This window comes from Artibeus jamaicensis, unplaced genomic scaffold (genome assembly GCF_021234435.1).
Source record: "Artibeus jamaicensis isolate MK-2021 breed Jamaican fruit bat unplaced genomic scaffold, CSHL_Jam_final scaffold_461, whole genome shotgun sequence".
NCBI classification, from domain to species: Eukaryota; Metazoa; Chordata; class Mammalia; order Chiroptera; family Phyllostomidae; genus Artibeus; species Artibeus jamaicensis.
This window is the reverse complement of record NW_026522045.1, coordinates 8,803,768-8,830,707: the sequence shown is the minus strand read 5'-3', so window position 1 is coordinate 8,830,707 and position 26,940 is coordinate 8,803,768. Positions and strand designations below refer to the sequence as shown.

Sequence of the window (26,940 nt, the reverse complement as noted above, 5' to 3'; positions counted from 1 at the left end):
GGAGGAGAAGGAAAACAGTCTGGCCTTAGGAAAGAGGCCATGGAATAGGACAGTGGGGGCATGAGAACTGGGGGCAAAGGGTGGTGGCACTGGGATGACAGTTGAGACAGAGATAGGGGGAGTGTTTGCCTCTTCATTCTGCAGCTAAGTTTGGACACTTTAGTTTAGGCTGCTGTGATGGCTGGTAGTTGGGTTTCCTTCATTCCTTCAACAAATATTTATCAGGTGCCAACTTTGTGTCAGGTGCTACTCTAGACACTGGGGATATAGCAGTGAACAAAACAGTCTCTATCCTCATGGAGCTGACATTCAAATGAGGGATATATACAATAAATACATATAAATATAATATTTCACAGGAATGTAAAATGTCACAGCCACTTTGGAAAATGTTATGGTAGTTTCTTTGATAAACTATTCATTTAATATATTCTATGACTGAACAATAGTACTTTTGGGCATGTGTCCCAGAGAAATGAACTTGGCCTGTGATATGCAGCCTGATTTGCACCTCTGAACTGTCCCTGGCCTTGCATGAAATGTCATCTTTCTCTGGAAAATCTTTCCTTCCATCTTTGCCTGGGAAATCCTGCTCCATCCTTCAAGGTCTAGCTCATGTGCATCCTCCTCTGTGAAGCCTCCCCTGCTTTCATGCTCCTCACCCCCAACAGGTGATTCTCCTGTGGCTATAGGATGGGAGTGAAACCTCAGTGCTGGGATGTAGGGAAGTGTTGTAGACACTGGGAAGGGACAACCAGACTGGAGGTGTAAGGAAGGCTCTGAGTTTTGCACATGGAATGTTTATACCTGAAGTTCTGTATTTGAGTTAAAATTACTATCGAGATATAACCTAGCAATGCACACTGGGCCTTGTGAATCCAACTCTTAAGGAGAGGAGCCTGGGGATTTTCACTTTTAATAAGTAATCCTGTTGACTATATGATCAGGTAAATTTTGGAAACACTGTTCTAGTCTAAACCATCAATTTATGGATGAAGATACAGATTCAGAAAAGGAAACTGAACTTTTAACTGATCGCACAGCCAATGAATGATTGAACCAGGACACAGCTCAATCTGTTTGTTGAACTTTACCTCCCCAGGAACTGTATGTTAAATTCCCCACATTGTATGAGACCCACAGGGGTCTCATACATTGCAGGCCATTTAGTAAATACCTGTATGAATGAATGAATAAAATTTGCACTCACTGCCTGCAAGGACTTTATGGGAGTTAAACACTGGACAGATAAATTTTGATGAGGAACAGAAAAAAAGAGGTAGAAAATATCTCTGGAAAGTGCCTGTGGAACTGTGGAGATGGGCGGTTTAAGTGCGATAAAGCAGAGGGCACAGAGGACTGTATAGCCCTTTAAAATTCTCAAACCTTGGACTTGGGAGTAGACAAGATATTAAGAAGGTATGTTTTAAATTTAGTCCTAATTCCTTGGCTTACAAAATACTGTTCCTAGTCTCTTCTTCCACCTTCTCTCTCGTCACCATCACTCTCCAATATAGAGTCTTCTTATTTCAGGAAGAAGGGTAGATAGCAAAGAAGCTCACTCACCTGATGAGTATGCAGAACTGTAAGAACGATGAATTCCTTAGTGCTCCTAAAGAGAGAAGAGGGAACAGGATAAGTACCTAACATGCACTAGGTACTCATCTAGCACAAGAAACAACACCAGAATTTCCCCCTGGGCTGCATTCAGGTATATGTATTAGGACAGAGGGCAATCTGAGGATCTGCATGGCTGCCTTAGCTGACATACACCATCTATATAGGTTCACAAAGGCATCTGAAATGGTGTTACCATTATCCCTGAGGTTGTCATTTTTCAGGATTTTTAATATTTCTTCTCACATTCTCTCTGTAGAAATCCCCAAACCTTAGGAGCAATTTTATCTGCAGACTAGAAAATTCTCAAGAAAAACTAAAAGCCTGAATTATGAAACTCAAAGGGCACACACTGTCTTGGGAACCATGTACTATGATTATTGGCAATTTGGTATTTAAGCAAGAAGGGACACTCAAAGGAAAAACTCAAAAGAGGTTGTTTGGGTTTTCTCATACTCAACAGATTTGTTTTAATTGAAGGATCAAAAAACACAAGCCAGGGAGCCACAGATGGAAGCCAAGACTCTCCCGATAACAAGTATTCAAAAGAATGAAGAAGTTGAAATTCTTCCAACATGAATTATGCCGATGATCAAACAGGCTGTGAGGTATGAACATTTTCTCCCAGGAATGCATAATCCTTTAAAATAAGTAAAATTACTGGAAAGAGTTTGCCTTGAAGGAGCATCCCCTCTCATTGCTGGCCTTTTCCAAATGTTTTTGGGAATAAAGGTATTCCAGAAGGAGAGTGAAAACTGCCCTTGATTCTGGTGATTCAAGAAAATCCGAGGGCCCTGCTCAAAGACTGAAACATTATGCATATTCAGTGAGGACAAGTTCCAGGATGAATCAGTGCTAGGGTCTGGGAAGCTCCCAGGAGAAAGAAGGAGTTGTGTTCCAGGGAAAACACCACAGAAAAATCTGTCTCTTACAGAGAGCAGTAACATAGTTATGTGACTTATTTGCTCCAGCCCCTGCCACATCTCCCCATTTAAAGTAGAAAAAAGCCAAAGTCCTTATCGTGTCTACAACTCTCCCCCTTCCTTACCCCATTCCATCCATTGAGTTCTCTCCTGTTCCCCAAATATTCCAGACACACTCCTGCCTTAGGGCTTTGGCCCTGGCTCTTTCTTTCTCCAACATGCTCACCTCTTTCAAGACTTTCTTCAAATGTCACGTTCTCAATGAGGCCAACACTGGCCATGCTATTTAAAGTTGCATCCTGTACTCCTGTGCTCAGTACTCCTGATCATCTTTATTCTGATGCACATTCTAGTTCAGTAACACTTGTCAGCTTCTAGTATACTGTATAATTATTTATCATGTTTATTGCTGATAGTGTATTTAATTCCACTAGAATGTAAACTCTAATACACATGGATTTTGTCTATCTTATTCACTCCTTTATATTCAGTGCCTTAGAACAGTGTCTGGTGCACAGTAGATACTCAATAACATATATTTAATGAATGAATGAACTAATGAATGAATGATCCACTAGCCCCTAAAGATATCAAATGAGCAAGCTCCATTTTGACTCCAAAGGAGCTCTGGACTCCCTCACAAGATTGGGCTACCTTGTTCTGGGGTATAAAGATATTCGCTGGAAGCAAAGTAAAGACTTCTTAGAGGTTGGGTTGAAAGAACCCCAACATGTCCTGATTAGGTTAAAAGAACATGCTTCATACTGGTGTGGTGATAGAGGGAGAAGTGTGGAATACAATGGACAACTGAACTTAGAGAAGGGACAAACTAAATATCATTAGGGACCAGACACATTCCAATATATTGAGGTGGAAGGGGGTATTTCGAGAAAGGCCTGCTCTAGACTTCAAGAAAGAACAGTCCAAATCCCTTCAGAGCTAGCGAAAGGGTGCTGCTGCATACTCAGAGCACTAAGTCTGTCTTTGAAGGTGAGGCAGGGGCTCAGCGTGAGGTGGACTTTGGGAGGGGAAGAAAAAATGAGTGGGATAAAAACACTCTGAACCAAGAAGGGTTGAAAGAGATGGAGATAGAGATGGAACAGACTACATAAGGCAGAGAAAGAGAGTGAGAGAGACAACATATGGTTGCATTTGGGGAGAGATAGCCAGGTCCCCCAAACTAAGGTTAGCCCATGGAATTTAAAACTTGTACCCCTGTCCTCTCATTCCCTGACAACAAGTCTATGCAAGATTATATGTGGGTGGTATGTATGTGTGCATGTGGTGGGATTGTGAGGTATTGGATTGTGTATGATGTATGTATGTGTGTGTGAGCATGTGGCACAGGTAGATATAAGCATGTGTGTTGTGCATGGTATGTGGTATGTGGTGGCATGTTATGAGTATGTGCAAGGTGTGTGTAATATTTATTTTGCATGGTGTGTGTGGTTTGTGGTGGCATAGCATGAAACTGTGGTGTATGCGTGGGATGGATGTGGGTGCACAGTGTATGTGTATTGTGTGCATGGTATAAGATAGATGGTAAATGGTGTGAGAGGTATGCGGTGTGCATGGTGTATTTGTGAGCATTCAAGGTCTGTCCAGAAAAATTCCAGCCATTAATGATACAATGAGAATGGTTTGTATAACATCAATGTAACCAGGCAGCCAAGGGGAGTGGACTCAAATGGATGTGCATGAGCAATGATGACTGCACTATATTACTGGGGGTGGTAGATGCCATTGACTGAGCATGTGTACTGTGCGCCTATTGCATGCTAAATGACTAAGCAAGTAAAGCAACAAATCTGCATCAAATTTTGCATTAAGCTTGATCATTCCTCAGCAGAAACTATTGGGATGAATCAGAAGGCCATACCTATAGGTGATTGGTGATTGAAAGCTTCATCACAACATGCCTACTCATGCATCATATCTTGTGCAGAGGTTTTTGGTGAAACATCAAATCACCCAGGTTACTCAGACCCCCTACGCCCCAGATGTGGTGCCCTGTGACTTCTGGATTTTCCCCAAACTAAAACCACTCTTGAAAGGAAGAGATTTCAAGCCCTAGCTGGTGTGGCCCAGTGGATTGAGTGTGGGCCTGTGAATCAAAGGATCACCATTTCAATTCCCAGCTTGGGGCACATGCCTGGGTTGCAGGCCAGGTCCCCAGTATGGGGCATGCAAGAGGCAACCACACATTGATGTTTCTCTCCCTCTCATTCTTTCTCCCTTCCCCTTTCTAAAATCAGTAAGTAAAATCTTAAAAACAAAAAGGAAAGGGAAGTGATTTTAGACCACTGATGACATTCAGGAAAATATGACAGGGTAGCTGAAGGAGACTGGGAGAAGTATGTGAGGTCCCAAGGTGCCTACTTTGAAGGGGACTGAGGCTTCATTGTCCTATGTTCAGTGTTCTTTGTACCTTTTCTCTTCTTCTGTAAATGTTTCTATTTTTCATATTACATGGCTGGATACCTTCTGGACAGAAACACCACATCGTGTATGTGGTGTGCCTGGTGTATGTGAGTGTGTGTTGTGATAGGGTGTATGTATGGCATGTAGTGTGTGAGTGCTATGTGAAGGCATGGCATGTGGTGTGCATGTGCATGGCATGTAGTGTGAATGGTGTATGTATGCACTATGTGGTGGCATGGTATTGTGTGTGTGTTGTGAATAGAGTATGTGGTATGTGGTGTGAATGGTGTAAGAAAGGGAAAAAGTCAATGTGATTATTCCCACATACAGGTGGTTGTGGTCCCCTGATATTCTTTTCTCTCTCTCACCTGCCCCCATGTGGAGGTCATGAAGGGGCCACACATACCATGAGTAAAATCCACAATGGCAGGTTCTCAGCCTCAAACCACTGGCCAGGGATTTCGATTTTCTTCTCTTTTTTTTTTTTTGGAGGGGGGAGGGGTGGAAAGGTTAAAAACAATGTCTTGTTTACACTGTGCTTATGTCAGAGTATACTTTTTAAAATTTCTTTTTATACATATGCGTGGGCCCCACCCCTGGCCAATTACATCAATGTGTGGTTGCCTCTCACATGCTCCCTACTGGGGATCTGGCCCCCAACCCAGGCATGTGCCCTGACTGGAATTGAACTAGTGACCCTTTGGTTCACAGGCCCACACTCAATCCACTGAGCTACACCAGCCAGGGCTCAGAGTGTTCTTTTAATTCCCTGTTTGGTACTCATTGGTCGCTTGGTTTGTCCCACTGCACAATAAGTTGAATACCAAGGTGAGGTGAGTAGTGAGTCAGAAAGTGTGAGGGAAGCTCTGGCAGGAGGGTGTTCTCTGTGTCTGCACACATAACTGGAGAAGGCTAAACCAGAGTATATGAGGGCCCATGGAGTCCCAGAAGAGATGAACCCTGAAGTCCTACATAGATAGGAGCCCTGGCTAGGGTTGCTGTTCCTGAAAGGTCTCCTCTTCCAGTGCCAGGGAGGACCATTGTAGCCCTATGCCACTGGTGGGAAGAGGGAGTACTCAGTTCCTGCCAAGATCCAGAAGGCACCTGTTACCTGATGAGTTCTATGAACCTCTCCCTGGGGGCTTCACTCACGTCCTCCTCATTAATAGCCACAATCTGGTCACCAGCCAGGAGCTTGTCCTCAGCAGGGCCTCCTGTAGAGGAGAGGAGAGAGGCATGAGGGCTTGGGGCCACTGCTGGGAAAGCTCAGTTCTGAGGGAACTCCCAGTGTCTGAAGAAGCTGAAGTGTGTGCTGAATCCTGTAGGAGATGGTGAAGGCTGAGTGGTGCTGGTGGTGGGGGTGGTGTTTGAGCTTTGCCACTGCTGCCTGTGGAAGATGGAGGACAGGGGACTAAAGAAAGAGAATGAAGTGGACCACCTTTGGATGGGAGCAGTGTGGTAGCAAAGGCCTCAGATGAGGCAAATGAGTGTTGTCCTGGCTGGGTTCTAAAGAGGAACATGGGCTTCCACTTCACCAAGCTCAGGCTTAAGGAATGACTCTCAGTCTACTGGAGGTGGTACAGATGATGAGAAGAATCTTCTTACTTGAACACTATTCATACTCGCTACTCTGAAATATTTAGGAATTCACTTGCCTGGAGACAGGGGGATTGACTAAAAAACCCAAAGGGTTTATTTTCCTTCAACTCTGAGGGATGCTCTTCTCCAGTAAATGATGGTGGGGAAGGCAAAGATCCTAAATCATGGGGAGTTGGAAATTGCTTTCTCTTATTCCCATTTTTACTGTTGAGGTTAAGAAAGCAGATCTGTTTGAGGGACATTATCTTCTTGGTTGAGGTAAAGGGTGGGGATCGAGTGGTACACGTAGTGCTGCCCTTGGTGTTTAGCAAAGATATTCTTGTAGAAAAGCTTTTCACAGTTTCAGGGAGAATGAGAAATGAGACCCAGCCTCACTCAAACCCAAAAGAAATGTTTAATGACATGTTCCAATCTCAAACCAGTCTGAACTCTTGTTTGTGTCCACTTTAAAGAGCCAGATCCCAAGTGCTTACTCTCTCTACAAAGAAGTGTCCTATGCAAACTCCAAAAACATGAACAAAATGCAAGCAACTGTGTCACTTGAGCATGTAACTCAATGGCTCTGGAGCATGTGGCCTGTATTCTGAGGGTGGCTGTGCCAGTTCATCTAGCAGGGTTCACCATTCTGACAGCAATGGCCTTCAACCCCCTCAGCCAAGTCTCTCAACATCACAGTGACTTCAGGAGCAGAAAGCATAGTGGTGAAGAGTCCACTCTTTGCACCCAGCCAGACCTGGACTCTAATCCCGACTGTCATTTATTAGTTATGTGGCCTTGGACAAGACATTTAATCTGAATCTCTTTCCTCATCTGTAATATGGGAAAATACTTAGACCTACACATCATAATAATGTTGGGAGGATAAATGAGATGATGAATGTATAGCACTTAAAACAGTTGGTTGATGTTGATAAGAATTTGATAAATGTTAGTTATACCTTCTGCAGGACAGTTTCTTCATTTCATTCCTTTTATCTACCTCTGCCATAAATGTCAATCTTTTAAGTGGAGGCCACTCTACATATTCCCCCCCCCTTCTCCCTTCCTTCCCTTTAATAGAAAAGGTCCTATGGAACTCAACTCTGATGGTAGTGGTAGGTAGCATTCAACTTCTGCTGCTTTCACAAAATGGTTTGTTGGCATGCTCAACCATACTCATTTCTCTATAGGATATTTCTTGTCCTTTCTTAAGTTCTCAAATATAGAACCAAAGAAGTCATGTGCATATGGGGGCCACCTGGGGCATAAACAGCTCTGTGAATCAGCCCAAGTCTACACTGGACTGGCCTGCCAGTCCCATGGCTTTCTGTGGCCCTTTCTTGTGGCTTTCCTTCTCTCTACTTTTCCAACTCTTTTTCTTCATTATACCACTTGAAGCTCAAGGATTCCTTTGGCCCTGTGAATTCTGTCTCCTTTGAAGTAAAAGAAGAGGCTCCTGGTGGTCTGTTACTGTCTTATCTGGTTCCTCTTACCCAGGATTAATTTGACTTCTGATCAGAGACTCTGAAACCAAAAACCTTTTGCCAAACTGCATGACTGACTTGGGAGTCTTGGGTCAGCCACAAACTCCTGTTCTGAATTGATTTTTTTTCTCTATGCCCTCTAGTTGAAGAGAGAGCTTACAAAATCTATTTCTTTTCCTTTGAGGATTACAAAATTTATCAAATTTCTGCTAGAAAGGTTTGTAGTCTGGCTGTTCCTCTTGACTAAGTGAGAAACTGTTGTAAACATCTAAATCCTCAGGCCCAGCAAGTCAGGAATAAAGTTGCTTTCTGCCTGTCCTTTTTGTCAATGCCTAGCAGATTTGGAACAAAACAGTGCCTAGGCCATTTCCTATTTCATTCATGATGGCATGTTTCACTGTTCAGGTGGGGCTTTTGCTTGTTTCATCTCACATGGCCCCATTCAAGCTCTGCTTCCCCAGCATGGTATCAGTCAGGCTCAGTTACAAATCCTGCCTCTTTTCTTTCTAGCTGAGTGACCCTGCACAAGTAATTTCTCCTCCTCTCTGCTTTAGTTTTCTTATTTATAAGATGACAATGATATTATTTACCTTGCAGGTTTGGCTGTGAGGATTAAATGAGATTATATAAAGCACTCAGTAGGTGCTTAATCAATGGTAAATTGATTATTTTACTGTTATTGCCACTATGGCATTCAGAGATTTCATTTTCCTCTCCTCTCTCACCTATGGTCTAAATCCTGATTCTAGTCTTCAGTGGCTGATGTAGTTCATGAGTGTGTACCAGTCTCTGCAGTTGGATAGTTAGATTCTTGGGGACAGGAACTATGTCATGTACTTCCCTACAACCTTGCTGGTCTTAGAGTAGGCAATCTATGAATACTTGTTGAATTGAAATTAAAATTTTCATCCAAGGCAGTATGCCTCTTCTATGAAGATTCTAGGCAAATGGAAAGCTTCATTAAGATCCAAACCCTACTAAACTCAACTTTAGCCTCTGCTTATAGCACCATGCAGCCTCAAAAGCTTATGTCAATCAGTCTTAAAAGACCAGCTCCCTCACACAGTGATCAGCTGGAAAGTCTTTACCCACTCTTTATGAATTCTTTGCCAACACAATGTACTCAGGAGCTCCTCTCATTGGGAAGATGTGTGGGTGTTGCAGGATAGGAGCCAGGGCCAGGGGGGTACCTGAGGGACACCTACCTGGCCTCACAGATTGCACCACCACAGGCCTCTCACTGTCGGCCACGAAGCCAAAGCCATATATAGGGTCTCGGTGAATGGTCACTTGTCGCAGCGTCTCTGCTGGCAGCTGCTCACATTCCATATCATTTGCACTCTCTTCCTGCATCACATGACTAAGGGAAGGGGAACATGGGAGCAAAACAAGATGCAAAGGCAACTAAACCTCAGAAGCAGATGTTAAGTGACACTAATTAGGGTGCCGACCATGGCACCTGGGAGTTCACACACTTAACTTCCTGCATCCTTTGGAACCAGCAGAGGCAAAGACTGCCTCCTGTTTCAGATTGGAGAAATAAGAGTCTGGGAAGGAGAAGCCATTTGTCTCTTGTCTACAGGGCCAGAGTCAATAGAGGACACTGGTACCAGATCCTGACATTAGTTAGTCCTTTCCTCAAGATACTGGGACTCTAAAAGGAGCCTAAATGGAAGTGTGTTGTTTTGAAGGTTAATTGGTACTATCTATTGAATTGGCTATTACCTCCTTAAGAGAAACCAAAACTCTGAGGGAAGGGACTACAAAACAAGCAAGTATGTATAGAAGGACTGTGAAGTCTATTCAGAATGTGGAGCACCTTCATTCAGTCCTTGAGTGTTTTTAAACTTTAATGTCCCTTGGGTGATATATAACAATAAAATATTTAGATGGCATATATAAATAAATGGGCTAATGGTGAGGAGCACTGCCTTACACAATTGTACATAATGCCAACTAATTTCAGTAAATGGAATAACTGAAAAATGGCTCCTGTGGGCAGGAAGAGGAGCTGTGCCCTATGGCTGCCAGCAGAACTGAACTCCAGATGAGCTGAGAGAAGAAATATCACTGCCCCAGTACCTGGGAGGGATTGCAGATGGCTCTTCAATGCCCACAACTTAAGTTACTGAAGGTTATGAATTACACAAGGACTTTATAAAGGTTCCATAGCAAGGGCCAGGGCAAGGCATACTGCACGGAAGTATGGCTCTGAGCTAGGTATTAGAATGGAAAGCCCTGAGGGGTAAGGGCACTGTGTGACAGTGGCAGGGAAGGAGGTAAAGAGGGGAATGGATGGCCAATAGGTAGGACAGGGTAGGTGGAAGTGGAAGAGGGGGGACCAGAGCCAAGAAACCCAGGGCCTGAGTTCCCTGACTTGGCACCACTCTACCCTCTGGCTTAATAAATGGGTTGAGTTCCCTAGCCTCAGCGTATGTATCCTTGAAAACTAGGATTCTAGGCAGAGCGCTTCTGAACAAGATACAAAGGGCCAGGAGCTAATTAATCAAACTAGAATAAAGTTTGTAAAAGAAGTGGGAGGTTCTCACACTATGAGAATGAGTATTTACTAGCTAAGAATACCAAATACCTCACTAACAAATGGTTTTAAACAATTAGTTCATTTATCAGGACACATATTCAGTAATTAGAGAGGAACTTTTGGACTATTTATGGGGGGAGAAGAAAGTAATTGTACAAAAGAGAAATTCAAAGTTCTGGCCTTGTCATTCTCATAAAAGAACTCTAGAATAAAGGCAGACTATGGCTAATTTGAATGCAGCCACATCAACTCTAGCTGCACACAAGCTGGCTTGGGGCCTGTTACCTCTCAAGGAGCCAAAAGGGGCTTCTGGGATGAGGTCAAGAGTAACGAAAGTAAATTAAGAAACTGGCCCCTTTCCTCCCACACTGGTAATATAAATGGTCACTTTTTAATAGAAAAATCACTCAGATGCTGGAACATAGCTGGCTGGTGTCCTGGATAGGCACCCTCCCAGGAGAAGGGTTCAGCAAAGGTGGGTTCAGGCTAGAACCACTCTCATTTCTGCTCCAGGTGGCAAGCAGGAACTTGGCCTTGAAGGGAGCCAGAGAACATCTTCCTGTAGCTGCTGGGTTTTTTTGCCTCACCCCTGGGGCTGCTTCTGAAATGAGCCCTTTGCCTCTTGTCATCTGATCTTTTTGGCATGAAAAGGGCTTCTTCTTCAGATGACACCAGCTCATTTCTGACACAGGCATCAGCCAGGGCAGGATGTAGGATGAGAGCCCATTGGGCTGTGCAGCCTGTGACACAAGGAGCAGGGACACCAGCAAGGAAGATCCAGAAAAACGTGGAAGCACTCAGTACAGTATCTTGAGCTCAGGGTTCCCTGGCCATTGCAGACTCAGTATGTTGCCTTTTTCTTTTATCAAAAGAGGGGACACTTAAGTTTTCACTGGGCCTCCAGATACCACCAATATTGATGAAAACAGACACTGCTGGAGCCAGAGGAACCAACAAGCTAAGAGCCTTTTGTGACATAAGTGTTCTGGTTTACTGTTTAGACTCATGTTAATCCATCAACAAGTATTTATTGAATGCCTACTCAGGCAACAAGAGCTCCAGGGAAAGAGAAGTTACAGATCTCAGCCATCAGAAAGTTTCCAATTTAGTAGGGGGAAAAGAGACAAGTACACACTAAACAAAAGAATTAGAGTGGTAACTGAGAATAGTATACAAAGTCCAGCATTAAGGTCTAAGTTGTGTATTCAGAGAAGGAGGTGTAATAACTGAAGAGGGATCCATGGAGCAGACAAGCATTGTGCTAAAATGACCAGTAATGGCAAGAGAGACATGAATGCTAGTTCTGTACATGGGTGTCCCCCATCTTCCCACAAGGGACCAAGCTATTTTCCCAGACAAAGCAGACATGTTTCCATGTGTGAGTGGAGCACATCATCCTGGGGTTGTCCCTAACTGAGTTGGACAAACTGTCCCTAACTAGGCCCTCCCCAGATCCTGTAGGCAGCCCTTTCCTCACACTGTCTGGGCCTTCCCAGGCATCTGTGATCAGAGAAGAAACACCCTCATTGACAGGCCAGAAGGCCATTTTAAAATGCAAATAGAAACTGTCCCTGCCCTCCTAGGGTTTACATTTTTCTGTGCCTATAGCTCAGTTCCTTTGAAATTTGCGAAGTGCCTGGAGACTTGGGAGTGACCCTGAAAACAAAAATGATGGATGACAGGAGCTCAGCTGTCCATAGGTCACATGAGTTCTCTCCTGGGAGAAATAACAGTATGAGTTCAAAAGATGTTTGGTTTCTGTTCCCTTCAAAGAAGGCAACTCTGAACAAAATTATGAAGCAGCCAAAACTTATGGTCCCTCCACCCCACCCAGCATTGTTTTTAGACCCTGCTATTTTCTTCTCTTGTTTGCCCAAAGCACACAATGTCTTCACTTGTCCCCTTACTACCCAAGGCCCTCAAAGGTATCCCCTAACCCTGTGCTAGCCAGGTTTACCTTCTCTAGTCAGTGACCCAAGTAAAGGCCTAGCCTTTTTCTTCTGCCTAATTATGACACTTTATAGCCAGGTAATTCTTTTCATTTTTACACTTATTACCTCATCTGATAAAAGGTGCTTTCACATCCATTATTTCCTCACAGTCTCTAACTGTTCTGACAAATAGGCTAGGTTACTACTCCTTCATCCCAGCCCCCAAGGTAGGTGAAGAAGTGACCCAGGGAAGTGAACCACATTAGCAGCCCAGCTGGAGCCAAATCTCTCAGACAGGGTCCACAAACCCAGCACCCCTGCCTATACTCACTCAGGGCCCTGGACCCTCTGGCTAATGAGTCTCCATTACAGGGCTGGCCCAACCCTATGGCTAGAAGCACTCCTTGTCCTGGCCAGTTCTGGATGGCCACCCCACATACTAATTAACCTGAATCTGATCCCATTCACTCAGAGTTGTTGGTAGAATAAAATGAAATGCGGCCACAGAAATACTCTGGAAGGTTAAATGTATCATGCAGATCCAGACATGACAGTATTACCAGAAGCATTGTTTGGGATGGCCAGAAGAGCAGAGAAAGAGAGCTAAAGATAAACCTCACCCACTTCACACAGCACAGGCCCTTCTGCCATAAACTCTGCCTCTAACAGGCAGCTCCACAATGCACTCTGTCTCCTTGTTTTCCAGGTAGCTCTTTCTCTGACCCAACCTGGCTCCCTGGGGATTCCCTGACTGCAGTTCCTCTGTGGGCTAAACCAATCTCTTCCCCAAACTGTCCAAAGAGGGACAGGTTACTGGAGCTCACACTGAGAACTGTTTTAGGACATAGCTAAAGGACAAGTGAACTGAATAGATGGGAAAGGTTTTGAGCTGATGCCCTCTCATTAGCACTTTTTGGCAGGAGAATAGAGACATAACAGCTTAGATTCCCAAACATCAGCATCAGCCTTTAGCTCCTTTCTCTTTACATTTGGTTGGCTCCTTGGGGAGTCTTGTTACTCTCCTCACAACTGGCAAGATTTGGAGCCCTGTGGAGCCAATTAGCCCTTTTATTCAAATCACAGGAGCCTGACTCTCCTGGAAGCTCCAGGGATCCAGCATGGCAACTGGAACCCCAGGAGATGCCATCTTCTCCTGGTGGAAGGGATGGGAGCCTCATCCCTAGAGCTCTGAAGCCCTCTTATAAGGAGCTCAAACACAACTCCTTCCTATAAAGGAGCCCTCACTTTGGCTAGCTGCTCCTTACCCCAGCAGTGCTGCTCAAACTTGAATGTGCATATGAATTACTTGGGGATATTACTAGAATGATTCTGATGCCATAGGTCTGGAATATGGCTTGAGAGCGTAACAAATTCCAGGGTGGTGTCCATACTCCTGGTCCACAGACCACACTTTGAGAAGCAAGGATCTGAAAGAATGTTATTCTCAGTGAATGGGAGGGCCACAATCAGGTGGGGGTACTGTGGTACTTTTATTAAGGTTAGGTTATGGCCCTGAAGGTCTCATTAAAACACAAATGTTATCCTGGAGAAAGGACACATAAATTCATGCAGAGGACTCACTGCTGGAATCAGATTTACCCCAGGAGAGAATGCAAAGGCCACTAAATGGATATGAAATAAGACAGGTAGAACTGATCAATGAATTAAGGAAAATAGCAGGATACAAAATTAATATCCATAAAACAGTTGCATTTTTATATACCAATAATGAACTAACAGAAAGGGAAATTAACAAAACAATCCCATTCACAATTGCTTCACAAAGAATAAAATACTAGAAATAAATCTAATCAAGGATGTAACAGATCTGTACTCAGAAAATTATGAAACGCTGAAGAGAGAAACTGAGGAAGATGAGAATAAGTGGAAGCACATACCATGTTCATGGATAGGAATAATTAACATCATAAAAATCTTCATGCTACCCAAAGCAGTCTATAGATTCAATGCAATTTCTATCAAGATTCCAATAATAAATTTCAGTGAACTAGAATAAATATTTCAAAACTTTACATGGAACTATAAAAGGTCCCACATAAGAATAGCAATCCTGAAAAAGAAGAACAAAGTTAAAGGAATCACACTACCTAATAGCAAACTATACTATAAGGCCATCATAATCAAAACAGCATGGTACTTGCAAAAAATAGACACATAGATCAATGGAACAGAATAGAAAGCCTAGAAATAAACCCAAGCCTCTATGGTCAATTAATATTCAAGAGGGGAAGCAAGCACATGCAATGGGCTAAAGACAGTTTATTAAAAAAAATAGTTTTTTCAACAAATGGTGTTGGGAAACCTGGACAAATAAATGCTGAAAAATGAAACCAGACCACCTTTTTCCACCACACACAAGAGTAAATTCAAAAATGGATTTATGAATTAGACTTAATTTATAAAGTCTAATTCATAATCAAGGCTTAAGAATTAGACCCAAAATCATAAAAATCCTAGAAGAAAACATAGGCAGTAAAATCTCAGACATTGTTCATAGAAATATTTTTAGTGATATATCTCCTAAAGCAATGAAACAAAAGAAAAAATAAACAAATTGGACTACATCAAATTTTGCTCTCTAAAAAGTTTTTATGTAGAGCCCTGGCTGGTGTAGCTCAGTGGATTGAGCACAGGTCTGCAAACCAGAGTATCATGGTTCAATTCCCAGTCAGGTCACATGCCTGGGTTGCAGGCCAGTTCCCAGCAGTGTACACACGAGAGGCAACCATACATTGATATTTGTCTCCCTATCTCCTTCCCTTCTCCTCTAAAAATAAATAAATGAAGTCTTTAAAAAAAGTTTTTACATGGAAAAGAAAACCATCAAGAAAATAGACAACCCATGGAATGGGAGAACATATTTGCTGATGCATCTGATAAAGACTTAACATCCAAAATTTATAAAGAATTTACAAAAATCTACACCCAACCCCCCCAAACAGTCCAATTAAAAAATGGGCAAAACGCCTGAATAGACACTTCTCCAAAGAGGACATACAGATGGCCTATAGATATATGAAAAGCTGTTCAACGGCACTAATCATGAGAGAAATGCAAATTAAAACAACAATGAGATGTCACTTCCCACCTGTCAAAAGGACTATCATCAATAAATCAACAAACAACAAGGGCTGGCAAGGATGTGAAGGGGAACCCTTTTGCACTCTTGGTGGGGATGCAGACTGGTACAACCACTGGGGAAAGCAGTATGGAGATACCTCAAAAAATTAAAAAGGCATCTGCCTTTTGACCCAGTGATCCCACTTTTGGGGAATTTATTGGTGAAAAAAACCAAAATACTATTTCAAAAGAACATAAGCACCCCCATGATCATTGAAGTGTTATTTACAATAGCCAAGATATGGAAACAGCCCAGGTGTCTATCAATAGATGAGTGGATAAAATGATTATGAAACATTTATATAATAGGATACTACTCAGCCATAAAAAAGAAAAAAATTTACCCTTTGTGACAGCATGGATACACCCGGAGAACATTATGCTAAGTGAAACAAGGCAGTAAGACAAATACCACATGATTTCACTCATATGTGGAATCTAATGAACAAACTGAACTATCAAGAAAGTAGAGACAGACTCATAGAGAGCAGGATGACTGTTATGAGAGAGTTAGGGGGTAGAGGGATCAAGCAAAAAGGTAAAAGGACTCATGGACATGAAAAGTGTAATGGTGTGGCGATTGTGGGGTGTGAGGGAGATATAAGGGGTTAAATGACAATGGAAAAATACAATAATTTTTTTAAATAAAATAAAACGGGTGAGTTTGCATCAGGGGAAAGGATAGAAAGATCTAGACAATAGGATGCTATTTAGCCCTATTAATAAGTCTGGTCAACAGAAGTACCTAAGTACTCATAACTTCTGGGAATAAGGCAAGGAAGATGCTGAAAGAGAGGACAGTGCATTAAACAGTAGTTGCCTTTTCTTGAGGATTCACTGTGCACTGGGTACTGTCCACATATTGCCTCACTCTAGCCTCAAAATAACCCATGAGTAGGTGGTATTATTGTTATTTTATAGATAAGAAAACACATTTTTGGGACAGTACTGAGTAAATTGCTCCAGGACATACACCTGTATACATTGTGGTGGAACTACCATGTTAACCTGGGTCTGACTACCTCCTGAGCCAATTTTCCCACATGGTTTTTGCCAAGCACATGTGGACTGACCAGTTGCCTAGAAAGGGATGACCAGACTCAGTGAGAGGATCCAGCAGACTGCTGTTTTGCAAGTGAACTGAGGACCACCACAGTGGTGACTGTCAGGGCACCCTCCCTGGGTCTCCACATGAGGGCACATATTGGAGACCCCAGTCCCAGAAAAGACTTTCTATACCTCTAAGTCCACTCTCCCATAAGGGGAGACTCACGCCATGAGGCTTCAAATGCCTGTTAACTTCAGTTGCCAATACAAACAAGTCTACTCACTTCTGGTCATCCCTTAGAGCACAGACTTTCATTTCCACAGTAGTGTGTTCATGCACTAATGCCACTGTTCTCTTCCCTTCAAACTCTTCCACCACATCCTCTGAAACTCTTAGTCACAGCAAATTTCCCTATATCATTAATTTATTCTCTGAAAGTGCTCTTCACTTTCTTTTCCAATGTAGCACTGATTTGTTCCATGAAGACATCACTTCTCCACCAGCCCTCTGAAGTGGAAGCTATTTTGTCTTTTTCCCCTCTCGAATCTCAAGACTTTAGGTAGGGTAGGTGTCTTTCTTGTTTGCCATACCTCCCCCTTCCAGACCATTACTCCTTTTGTTCTGCAAATGTCCCTCTCCTTTGAGAAACATCCCTGCCACCCACCTCTGTGATTCTGGGCTTCTCCCTCTTAGTTGTTATCTACAATTTCTTGGGTAGTCCACACATTGACTGAGAACTTTAATTCCTAGTCACAGGTGATCTTCTCTACTCTAGCTATTTTTATTTTATTGTGGTAAAATATTTGTAACAAAATTTATCATTTTAATCAGGTTATAAATATATAGCCCAGTGGCATTAAGTACATTCACATTGTTGTGCAACCACCAGAACATTTTCATCATCCCCAACTGAAACTCTGTACCCATTAAACACTGACTCCTCAACCCCCTCTCTAACCAGTCCCTAGCAACCACCACTCTACTTTTTTGTGTCTATCAATTTGACTATTCTAAGAACCTTGTATAAGTGAACCGTGCAATATTTGCCTTTTCTGATTAGCTTATTTTACTCAGCATAACTCTGTCAAGGTTCATCCACATTGTAGCATGTGTCAGAATTCCTTTTTGAAACTTGAATAATATTCCACTGTATATATGTACAATATTTTATTCATCTGTCAATGGACACTTCAGTTGTTTCTACCTTTTGGTTCTTGTGACTAATGTTGCTGTGAACATGGATGTACAAATATCTGAGTACCTGCTTTCACTTTTTTTGGATACATACCCAGAAGTGGAATTGCTGGATCATATAGTATTTATGTATTTAATTTTTTGAGAAATCACTATATGGTTTTCTATAGTAGTGCACCATTTTACATTCTTAACGACAAGCATTCTGATTTCTCCACACTTTGCCAACACTTGTTATTGTTTTCTCTTATTTCCTATTTTCTTCTTTTTTAAAAACTTAATTTTTTTATTTGTTTTATTTTTAGAGAGAAGAGGAGGAAGGGATAGGGAGAGAAACATCAACGTGTGGTTGGCTTTTGCATGGCCATACTGGGGACCTGGCCTGCAACCTAGGTGTGTGCCCTAACTGGGAATCAAACCAGCAACCTTTTGGTTCCCAAGCTGGCACTCAGTCCACTAAGCCACACCAGCCAGGGCGTATTTTCTTTTTTTAAATTATATTTTATTGATTAGGCTATTACAGTTGTCCCAATTTTATCCCTTCTCCCCCTCCACCCAGTATCCCCATTCCCTCTGGCAATCTCCCCCATTAGTTCATGTCCACAGGTTATGCATACATCACATTTTGCTGTGTATAATGCACGCCCATGTTTTTGTGTGCATCATACATGGATTATACTCATGGTATATAATCATTATTCCCATGTATAGTACACATCTGTTTTTCCCCTCAAAAATTTGGACAAAACAGTGCACATTATACACAGCAAAATATGATAAGTTCTTTGGCTACTGAATTTCCTATACTGTCCTTAATATCCTGCTGTCTATTCTGTACCTGTCAATCTGTACTTCTGGGGTGCATAACTTCTTAATACCTTCACCTTTACCCGATTCTCCTCTTTCCCCCTCCCAACTGATAATCCTCCATATGATCTCCATATCTATGATTCTGTTTCTTATCTGCTTGTTTTTTAGATTTAATTGTTGATAGTTGTGAATTTATTGTCATTTTAATGTTTATAGTGTTGATATTCTTCTTTTTCTTAAGTCCCTTTAATATTTCATAGAATAATCACTTGGTGATGATGAACTCCTTTAGTCTTACCTTGTCTGGGAAGCATTTTATCTGTCCTTTGATTCTAAATGACAGCTTGGCTGGATAGAGTAATCTAGGTTGTAGGTCCTTGCTTTTCATCCTTTTGAATACTTCTTGCTGGTCCCTTCAAGTCTGCAAAGTTGAAAGATCAGCTGAGTCTAATGGGACCTTCTTTGTGGGTAACTCTGCCTTTCTCTTGCTGCTTTTATGATTCTCTCTTTATCTTTAATGTTTGGTATTTAAATTATAATGTTTCTTGCTGCAGTCCTTTTTGTGTCCATATTGTTTAGGACTCTCTGTGCTTCCTAGGCTTGTATGTCTATTTCCTTCAATTTAGGAAATTTTTTTGTAATTTTTTTAAGTAAGTTTTCAAATTCTTGCTCTTTCTCTTCTCCTTCTGACACCCTTATGATTCAATTGGTGGTATATTTGAAGTTGTCCCAGAGGCTCCTTACCTTTTCTAGGTTTTGGGGGTTCATTTTTTTTCTCACTGTTCTGATTGCATTTTTTTCCCTTATGTTCCAGAACATTGATTTGATTCTCAGCTTCAACCACTCTCCACTTGGTTCCCTGCAATTATTTTTAATTTCACTTAGTGTAAGCTTCATTTCTGCCTGTTTTTTTTAAATGTTGTTGAAGAACCCACTGAGTTCCTTGAGCATCCTAAAACCAGTGTTTTCAACTCTGCATTTGATAGATTGCTTATCTCCATTTTGTTTAGTTCTTTTTCTGGAGTTTTGTTCTGTTCTTTTACTTGGGCCATATTTCTTTGTGTCCTAGTTTTGGCAGCCTCTGTGAGTTTATTTCTTTGTATTAGGTAGAGCTGCTTTGACTCCCTGGCTTAGTAGCATTGCCTGTTGTAGAAAAATGCCCTATAAGTTGGATGGGGCAGAGCCTTAAGTAATCGCCAGCATAGGGCAACCCATGTGAACCAGATTGATAGAGTCCCTGATATGGTGTTGCCAGTCTGTGGCTCTGTGTGGGGAGGACTCATAGAGAACAATGGTGCTGCCTGGCCTGTGGAGTTTTGTCTGAGAGGATGCTGTCACCCTGCAATTGCCCTGATGCCACACACTTCAGTTTCTCCCCATATGCCACTGGTGTCCTTCCAGCTGATTCCCTGGTGCTGGAGACCAGAGGAAGTGAGTCTATGTAAGTCCTAAGTCTGTTGAGGACCCTTTAAGAGGGGATGCCTAAGAATCCTGCAGTTTCTTCTGCTGTGCCAAATCCACTAGTTTTATAGCCAGAAGTTACAGGGACTTATCTTCCTGGCACTGGAACTTTGGGCTGGGTGATCTGGTGTGGGGCTGAGATCCATTGCTCCTGAGGTATCCCTCCCGATTTTTATCCACCACATGTGGATGTGAGAAGCACCCATTCCACATTGCCATGTCTCTATGTATATCCACATATTTATCCCTCGTACCTATCTGGATGAATGTGACTTCTTTAATTCTTTGCTTGTTGGTCTTCCATACAGCTTGATTTCCTGATGATTCTGGGTGATAATTGTTTTGTAGTTTAGTTGTAATTTTTGCTGTGGTTGTATGAGGAGGTGAGCTGTGTTTACCTATGCCTCCACCTTGACCAGAGCCTATATTTTATTGTTTATGCTATTACAGTTGTTCCAATTTTTTCATTTGCTTCCCTCCAAACAGCCACCCCCACTCCCACAGGCAATCCCCACAATGTTGTCTACGTCCATGGGTCATGCATATATGTATTTTTTGTTTACTAAATACTTTTGGATTTTATTGTTGTTCAAGTACAGTTTTCTGTTCTTTGGCTACTATATTCCCTATGCTTTACATCCCTATGACTATTCTGTAACTGCACATTTGTACTTCTTAATCTCTTCACCATTTTCGCCCATCCCTCTGACCCCATCCCCTTCTGGTAACCATCAGAGCATTCTCTGTATCTATTATTCTGGTTCTGTTCTGTTTGTTTATTTTGGTTTTTAGATTCCATTGTAGATAAGCATTTATTACCATTTTATTGTTCATATTTTTAATCTTCTTCTCCTTCTTCTAGAAGACCCTTTAACATTTCATTATGGGTTTGGTTGTAACAAATTACTTTAGCTTTTTCTTATCAGGGAAGCTCTTTACATCTCCTTTGATTCTAAATGATGGCTTTGCTGGATAGAGCAATCTTGGCTTTGGTGCTTGCTTTTCGTCATTTTGAATATTTCTTGCCAAGATCTTCTTGCCTACAAAGTTTCTTTTAAGAAAGCAACAGACAGTCTTATGGGAGTTCCCTCGTAGGTAACTAACCGCTGTTCTCTTGCTGCTTTTTAGATTCTCTCTTCATCTTTAACTTTTGGCATGTAAATTATGATGTGTCTTGGTGTGGACCCCTTACGGTTTAACTTGTTTGAGATTTTGTGCTTCTTGCGCTTGTGTGTCCATTTATGTCACCAAGTTAAGGAAGTTTTCTTCTATTTTTTCAGATAGTTGTTCAATTTCTTGCTCACTATCTTCTCCTTCCAGCACCCCCATGACATGAATGTTGGTACAGCTATGTTGTCCCACAAGCTCCTTATACTATCCCTCTTTTTTGAAATTCTTTTTTCCTTCTTGCTCTTCTCACTGGTTGTTTTTTGCTTCCTTACATTCCAAATCATTGAATTCATTCTAGGCTTCATCCATTCTACCGTTGATTCCCTGTAAATTCTTCATTTCAATTAGTGTATACTGCATTTGTGACTGGATCTTTTTTATGCTCTTGAGGTTCTCACTAAGTTCACTGAGCATCTTAATAACCAGTGTTTTGAACTCTGCATCTAGTAGATTTCTTGTCTCTATTTTGTTAGTTCTTTTTAACATTTTTTATTTATTTATTTTTGCCTTGCCCCCCACCCCTCCTCACCCCTAAGTCCTCCAAGCCTCCCTAACCCAATTCCAACCCCCGTTGTTATCCATATATCCTTTATAATTGTTCCTGTAAACCCTTCTACCCTTTCCTCCCTCTATCCCCTCCCCTCTTCATTCTATGCACTGTCAGCCTGTTCTCAATTTCAATGTCTTTGGCTATACTTTGCTTCCTTGTTCATTTTGTTGACGAGGTTCCTGTTAATGGTGAAATCATATGGTATTTGTCTTTCATTGCCTGGCTTATTTCACTTAGCATAATGCTCTGAAATTCCATCCATGCTGTAACAAAGGGTAGGATCTCCTTCTTTCTTTCTGTTGCATAGAATTACATTGACTAGATGTACCATCATTTTATCCATTCATTTACTGATGAGTACTTGGGTTGCTTCTGACACTTGGCTATTGTAAATTGTGCTGCTATGAACATTGGGGTGCACAGGTTCTTTTGGATTGGTGTGTCAGGGTTCTTAGGATATAATCCTAGCAGTGGAATTGATGGGTCAAAAGGCAGCTCCATTTTTAGTTTTCTCAGGATATTCCATACTGTTTTCCATAGTGGTTGTACAAGTATGCAATCCAACCAACAGTGCACTAGGGTTCCCTTTTCTCCACAGCCTCTCCAAAATTTGTTTGTTGCTTTGATTATGATGGCCATTTCACCTGTGTGAAGTGCTATCTCATTGTGGTTTTAATTTGCATCCCTCTGATGGCTAGCAATACTGAGCATTCTTTCACATGTCTCTGGATCCTCTGTATGTCCTCCTTGGAGAAGTGTCTGTTCAAGTCCTTTGACCATTTTTCAATCGGGTTGCTTGTCTTCTTGGAGTGGAGATGTGAGAATTCTTTATATATTTTGGAGATCAAACCCTTGTCTGAGGTATCACTGACAACTATGTTTTCCATATGGTTGGTTCTCTTCTTTTTTAAAAAATATATTTTATTGATTATGCCATTATGGTTGTCCTATTCCCCCACTTCATTCCCCTCCACCCTGTACATCCCTCCTCCACCATTTCCCCCTTTAGTTTATGTCCATGTGTCAAAAGTTCTTTAGCTTCTATATCTCCCATACTATTCTTGCCCTCCCCCCTATTTTCCACCTACCATCTATGCTACTTATTCTCTGTACCTTCTTCCTCCTTCTCTTCCTCCCACTCCCCTGTTGCTAACCCTCCATGTGATCTCCATTTCTATGGTTCCACTCCTGATATAGCTGTCCTCTTAATTTACTTTTGTTTTAGGTGTGGTTGTTAATAACTGTGAGTTTGCTGCCCTTTCTCTGTTCACCTTTTTTATCTTCTTTTTCTTAGATAAGTCCCTTTAACATTTCATATAATAAGGGCTTGGTGATGATGAACTCCTTGAATTTGATCTTATCTGAGAAGCACTTTATCTGTCCTTCCATTCCAAATGAAAGCTTTGCTGGATAGAGCAATCTTGGATATAGGTCTTTGGATTTCATGACTTGAAATACTTCTTTCCAGCCCTTTCTTGCCTGTAAGGTATCTTTTGAGAAATCAGCTGACAGTCTGATGGGAACTCCTTGGTAGGTGACTGTCCCCTTATCTCTTGCTGCTTCTAGAATTCTCTCCTTCATTTTAATCTTGGCTAATGTAATGATGATATGCCTTGGTGTGTTCCTCCTTGGCTCCAACTTCTTTGGGACTCTCTGAGCTTCCTGGATTTCCTGGAAGTCCATTACCTTTGCCATATTGGGGAAATTCTCCTTTATTATTTGTTCAAATAAGTTTTCCACTTGTTGCTCTTCCTCTTCCCCATCTGGTACCCCTATAATTCAGATGTTGGAATGTCTAAAGATGTCCTAGAGGTTCCTAAGCCTCTCCTCATTTTTTAAAATTCTTGTTTCTTAATCATTTTCTGTTTGGTCATTTTTTTCTTCCTTCTGGTCCACTCCCTTGATTTGAGTCCCAGTTTCCTTTCCATTACTATTGGTTTCCTGTGAATTTTTTTTCACTTCAATTAGTTTAGCCTTCATTTGTTCCTCTAATTTGTGACTAAAACCAACCAGTTCTGTGAGCGTCCTGATCACCAGTGTTTTAAACTGTGCATCTGATAGGCTGGCTATCTCTTGGTTGCTTAGAAATATTGGCTCTGGGGCTTTGAGCTGTTCTTCTGCTTGAGCCATAATGTTTTGGTCTGTTCAGGCCTGTTATGTATGGGGGGTGGAGCCTTAGGTGTTCACCAGGGTAGGGCAACCCATGTGACTGGGTTGTGACACTGTATGTGGGGGCGGGGTTAGAGAAAGGTAATGGAGCTTGTTTCACACTCTCTGTTGAATTTCAGTCCCCTCTGCTGCTTCCCAAAAGTAAACTTGGCCCCCCTGGTGCCGGCTCCTGCATGTATGGGCCTGTGCACTCTCCAGGACCCTGTAGGTCTCTCCAACAAACTGTCTGTGAGCCTGGGATCCTCTCCCACCACCTCAACCCAAAAAATCTTTCCAATTGGTGCTTTCAGGCTCTAATTTCTGTCGCTGGGGCCTTAGCCTGAGCAGTCTGTCTCACTCCTCGATCCTTCACTTGGTTTATCTGTGCGTGAATGTGTGACCCCAATCAGCCAGTCTCCTTGCGCCTTCACTGGGTCCACCCGTTGCCACCCTACACCTAGGATCTGCCAACTACTGCTTGCGCTCCTGGGTCAGTCCTGCCAATCTTTCCTGAGCTGCTGAGTCCGCCTTTCTTACCAGTTTGGATGAATGGTTCATTATTGTTGGACTTCCGTTCAATTCAATTTTCTGTGTTTTGGCTGCATTTTTGTTACTAAAACTTTGTTGTCTTTAAACTTGGTTGTGTGAGGAGGCACAGTGTTTCCACCTATGCCTTCATCTTGGTCGGAAGTACTCATTTTAATGCTGTTTTCATTAGCTGTGCAGAAGCCTTTTATTTTGATGAGATCCCATTTGTTTATTCTTTCCTTTATGTCCCTTGCTCTAAGGCACAATATTTGAAGTGAAAATATTTTCTGCCCACGTTTTCCCTTAGGACTTTAATGGTGTCAAGACTTATATTTAAATCTTTTATTCACCTTGAATTTATTTTTGTGTATGGTATAAGTGGGTGGTTGAGTTTCACTTTTTTGCATGCAGCTATCTAGCTCTCCCAACACCATTTGTTGAAGAGGCTATCTTTGCTCCATTTTATGCTGTTGCCCCCTTTGTCAAATATTAATTGACCATAGAGATATGGGCTTGTTTTGGGGCTCTATATTCTATTCCATTGGTCAATATGTCTGTTCTAATGCCAGTACCAGGCTGTTCAGATTACACTGGCCTTGTAATGCACTTTGATATCAGGTATTGTGATTCATTACTTTGCTCTTCTTTCTCAAAATTTCTGCAGCCATTCAGGATCATTTATGGTTCCATATAAATTTTTCAACTGTTGGTTCTATGTCTGTGAAATATGCCATTAGTACTTTAATAGGTTTTGCAGTGAATCTATAAATCACTTTGGGGAGTATGGCCATTTTGATGATGTTAATTCTTCCAATCCATGAACATGGTATATGTTTCCACTTGTTTGTGCTTTCCTTAATTTCTTTCTTCAGTATTGAGTAGTTTCCTGAGTATAGGTCTTTTACCTCCTTGGTTAGGTTTATACCAATGTATTTTATTTTTCTTGTTGCTATATCAAATATCTGTTTCTGATATTTCATTGTTGATGTTCAAAAATGCCTTTGTTTTCTGAATATTGATTTTGTGTTCGCTGTTTTGCCAAATTCATTTATTAGGTTGAGCAGTTTTTTGCTGGAGTCTATAGGGTTTTCTAAGTACACTGTAATATAATCTGCAAACAATGACAGTTTTGTTTCCTCTTTCCAATTTAGATACCTGTTAATTCTTTTTCTTGTCTGATTGTTGTGGCTAGAACTTCCAATACTATGTTAAATGGGAGTGATGAACATGGACAACTTTGTCTTGTTCCCGATCTTAGTGAGAATATTTTTAGTTTTTTGTCCATTGAGCATGATGTTGGCTGTAGGTATCTCATATGTGGCTTTTATTATTTTGGGGAATCCTGTTTTCCCACTTTGCTGAGTGCTTTCATCATAAATGTGTGCTGTCCCTTATCAAATGCTTTTTCAGCCTCTATTGATATGATCATGTGACTTTTATCTTTGCTTTTGTTTATGTGACGTATTATACTTATTGATTTGCGAATGTTGTACCATCCTTGAATCTCTGGGATGAATCCCACCTGATCGTGGTATATGATCTTTTAAATATATTGCGGGATGTGGTTTGCCAATAGTTTGCTGAGGATTTTAGCATCTATGTTCATCAGCGATATTGGCCTGTATTTTTTTTTTCTTTCTTGTGTCTTTACCTGGTTATGGGATTAGGATGATGCTGGCCTCATAAAAAGAGTTTAGGAGTGTTCCAACTTCTGGGATTTTTTGAAATAGTCTGTGAAGGATAGGGGTTAGCTCTTCCTTCAATGCTTTATAGAATTCTTTTGTGAAATCATCTAGCCCAGGGCTTTTGCATGTCAGGAGTTTTTTGATTACTGCTTCAATTCCATCTGCCGTTATTGGTCTGTTCAGGCTTTCTACTTCTTCTCCATTGAGTGTGGAAGATTATATTTTTCCAGAAATTTGTCTATTTCACCTAGGTTTTCAAATATTTTGACATACATTCTTTGTAGTAATTTCTTACAATCCCTTGTATTTCTGTGGTATCAATTGTAATTTTTCCTCGTTCATCTCTGATTGTGTTTATTTGGGTCCTGTCTCTTTTTTTCTGCATGAGCCTGCTTAAAGGCTAGTCGATTTTGCTTATCTTTTCAAAGAACCAGCTCCTGGATTCATTGATCCTTAGAACTGTGCTTTTTAAGTCATTTAATTCTGCTCTGATCTTGGTTATTTCTTTCTTTCTACTTCCTGTGGGCTGTCTTTGTTCTTGTTCCCCAAGTTCTTGTAGGAATAGTGTTAGGTTGTTTATTTGAAATGTTTCTATTTCTTTTAGGTAGGCCTGTGTAGTTATGAATTTCCCTGTCTGGACTGCCTTTGCTGTCTCCCATAAGTTTTGGGTTGTGAATTCATTTTAATTTGTTTCCAGGAACTTTTTGAT

The 26,940-nt window shown here is 41.5% G+C and overlaps 1 protein-coding gene across 1 annotated transcript in view; it reads right to left on the bottom strand.

Moving 5' to 3' along the window:
• The window catches only part of FRMPD3 (FERM and PDZ domain containing 3), a 175,182-nt gene that overhangs the window by 52,490 nt on the left and 95,752 nt on the right, over window positions 1-26,940 (bottom strand). Inside the window, exons 4-6 of the mRNA XM_037167120.2 lie at window positions 9,229-9,383; window positions 6,073-6,175; window positions 1,567-1,612 (exon numbers count right to left, since the gene is read on the bottom strand). Of these exons, the coding sequence (XP_037023015.2) occupies window positions 1,567-1,612; window positions 6,073-6,175; window positions 9,229-9,376 (297 nt within the window). The 5' untranslated portion in view covers window positions 9,377-9,383. The remainder of the gene's footprint in view (window positions 1-1,566; window positions 1,613-6,072; window positions 6,176-9,228; window positions 9,384-26,940) is intronic.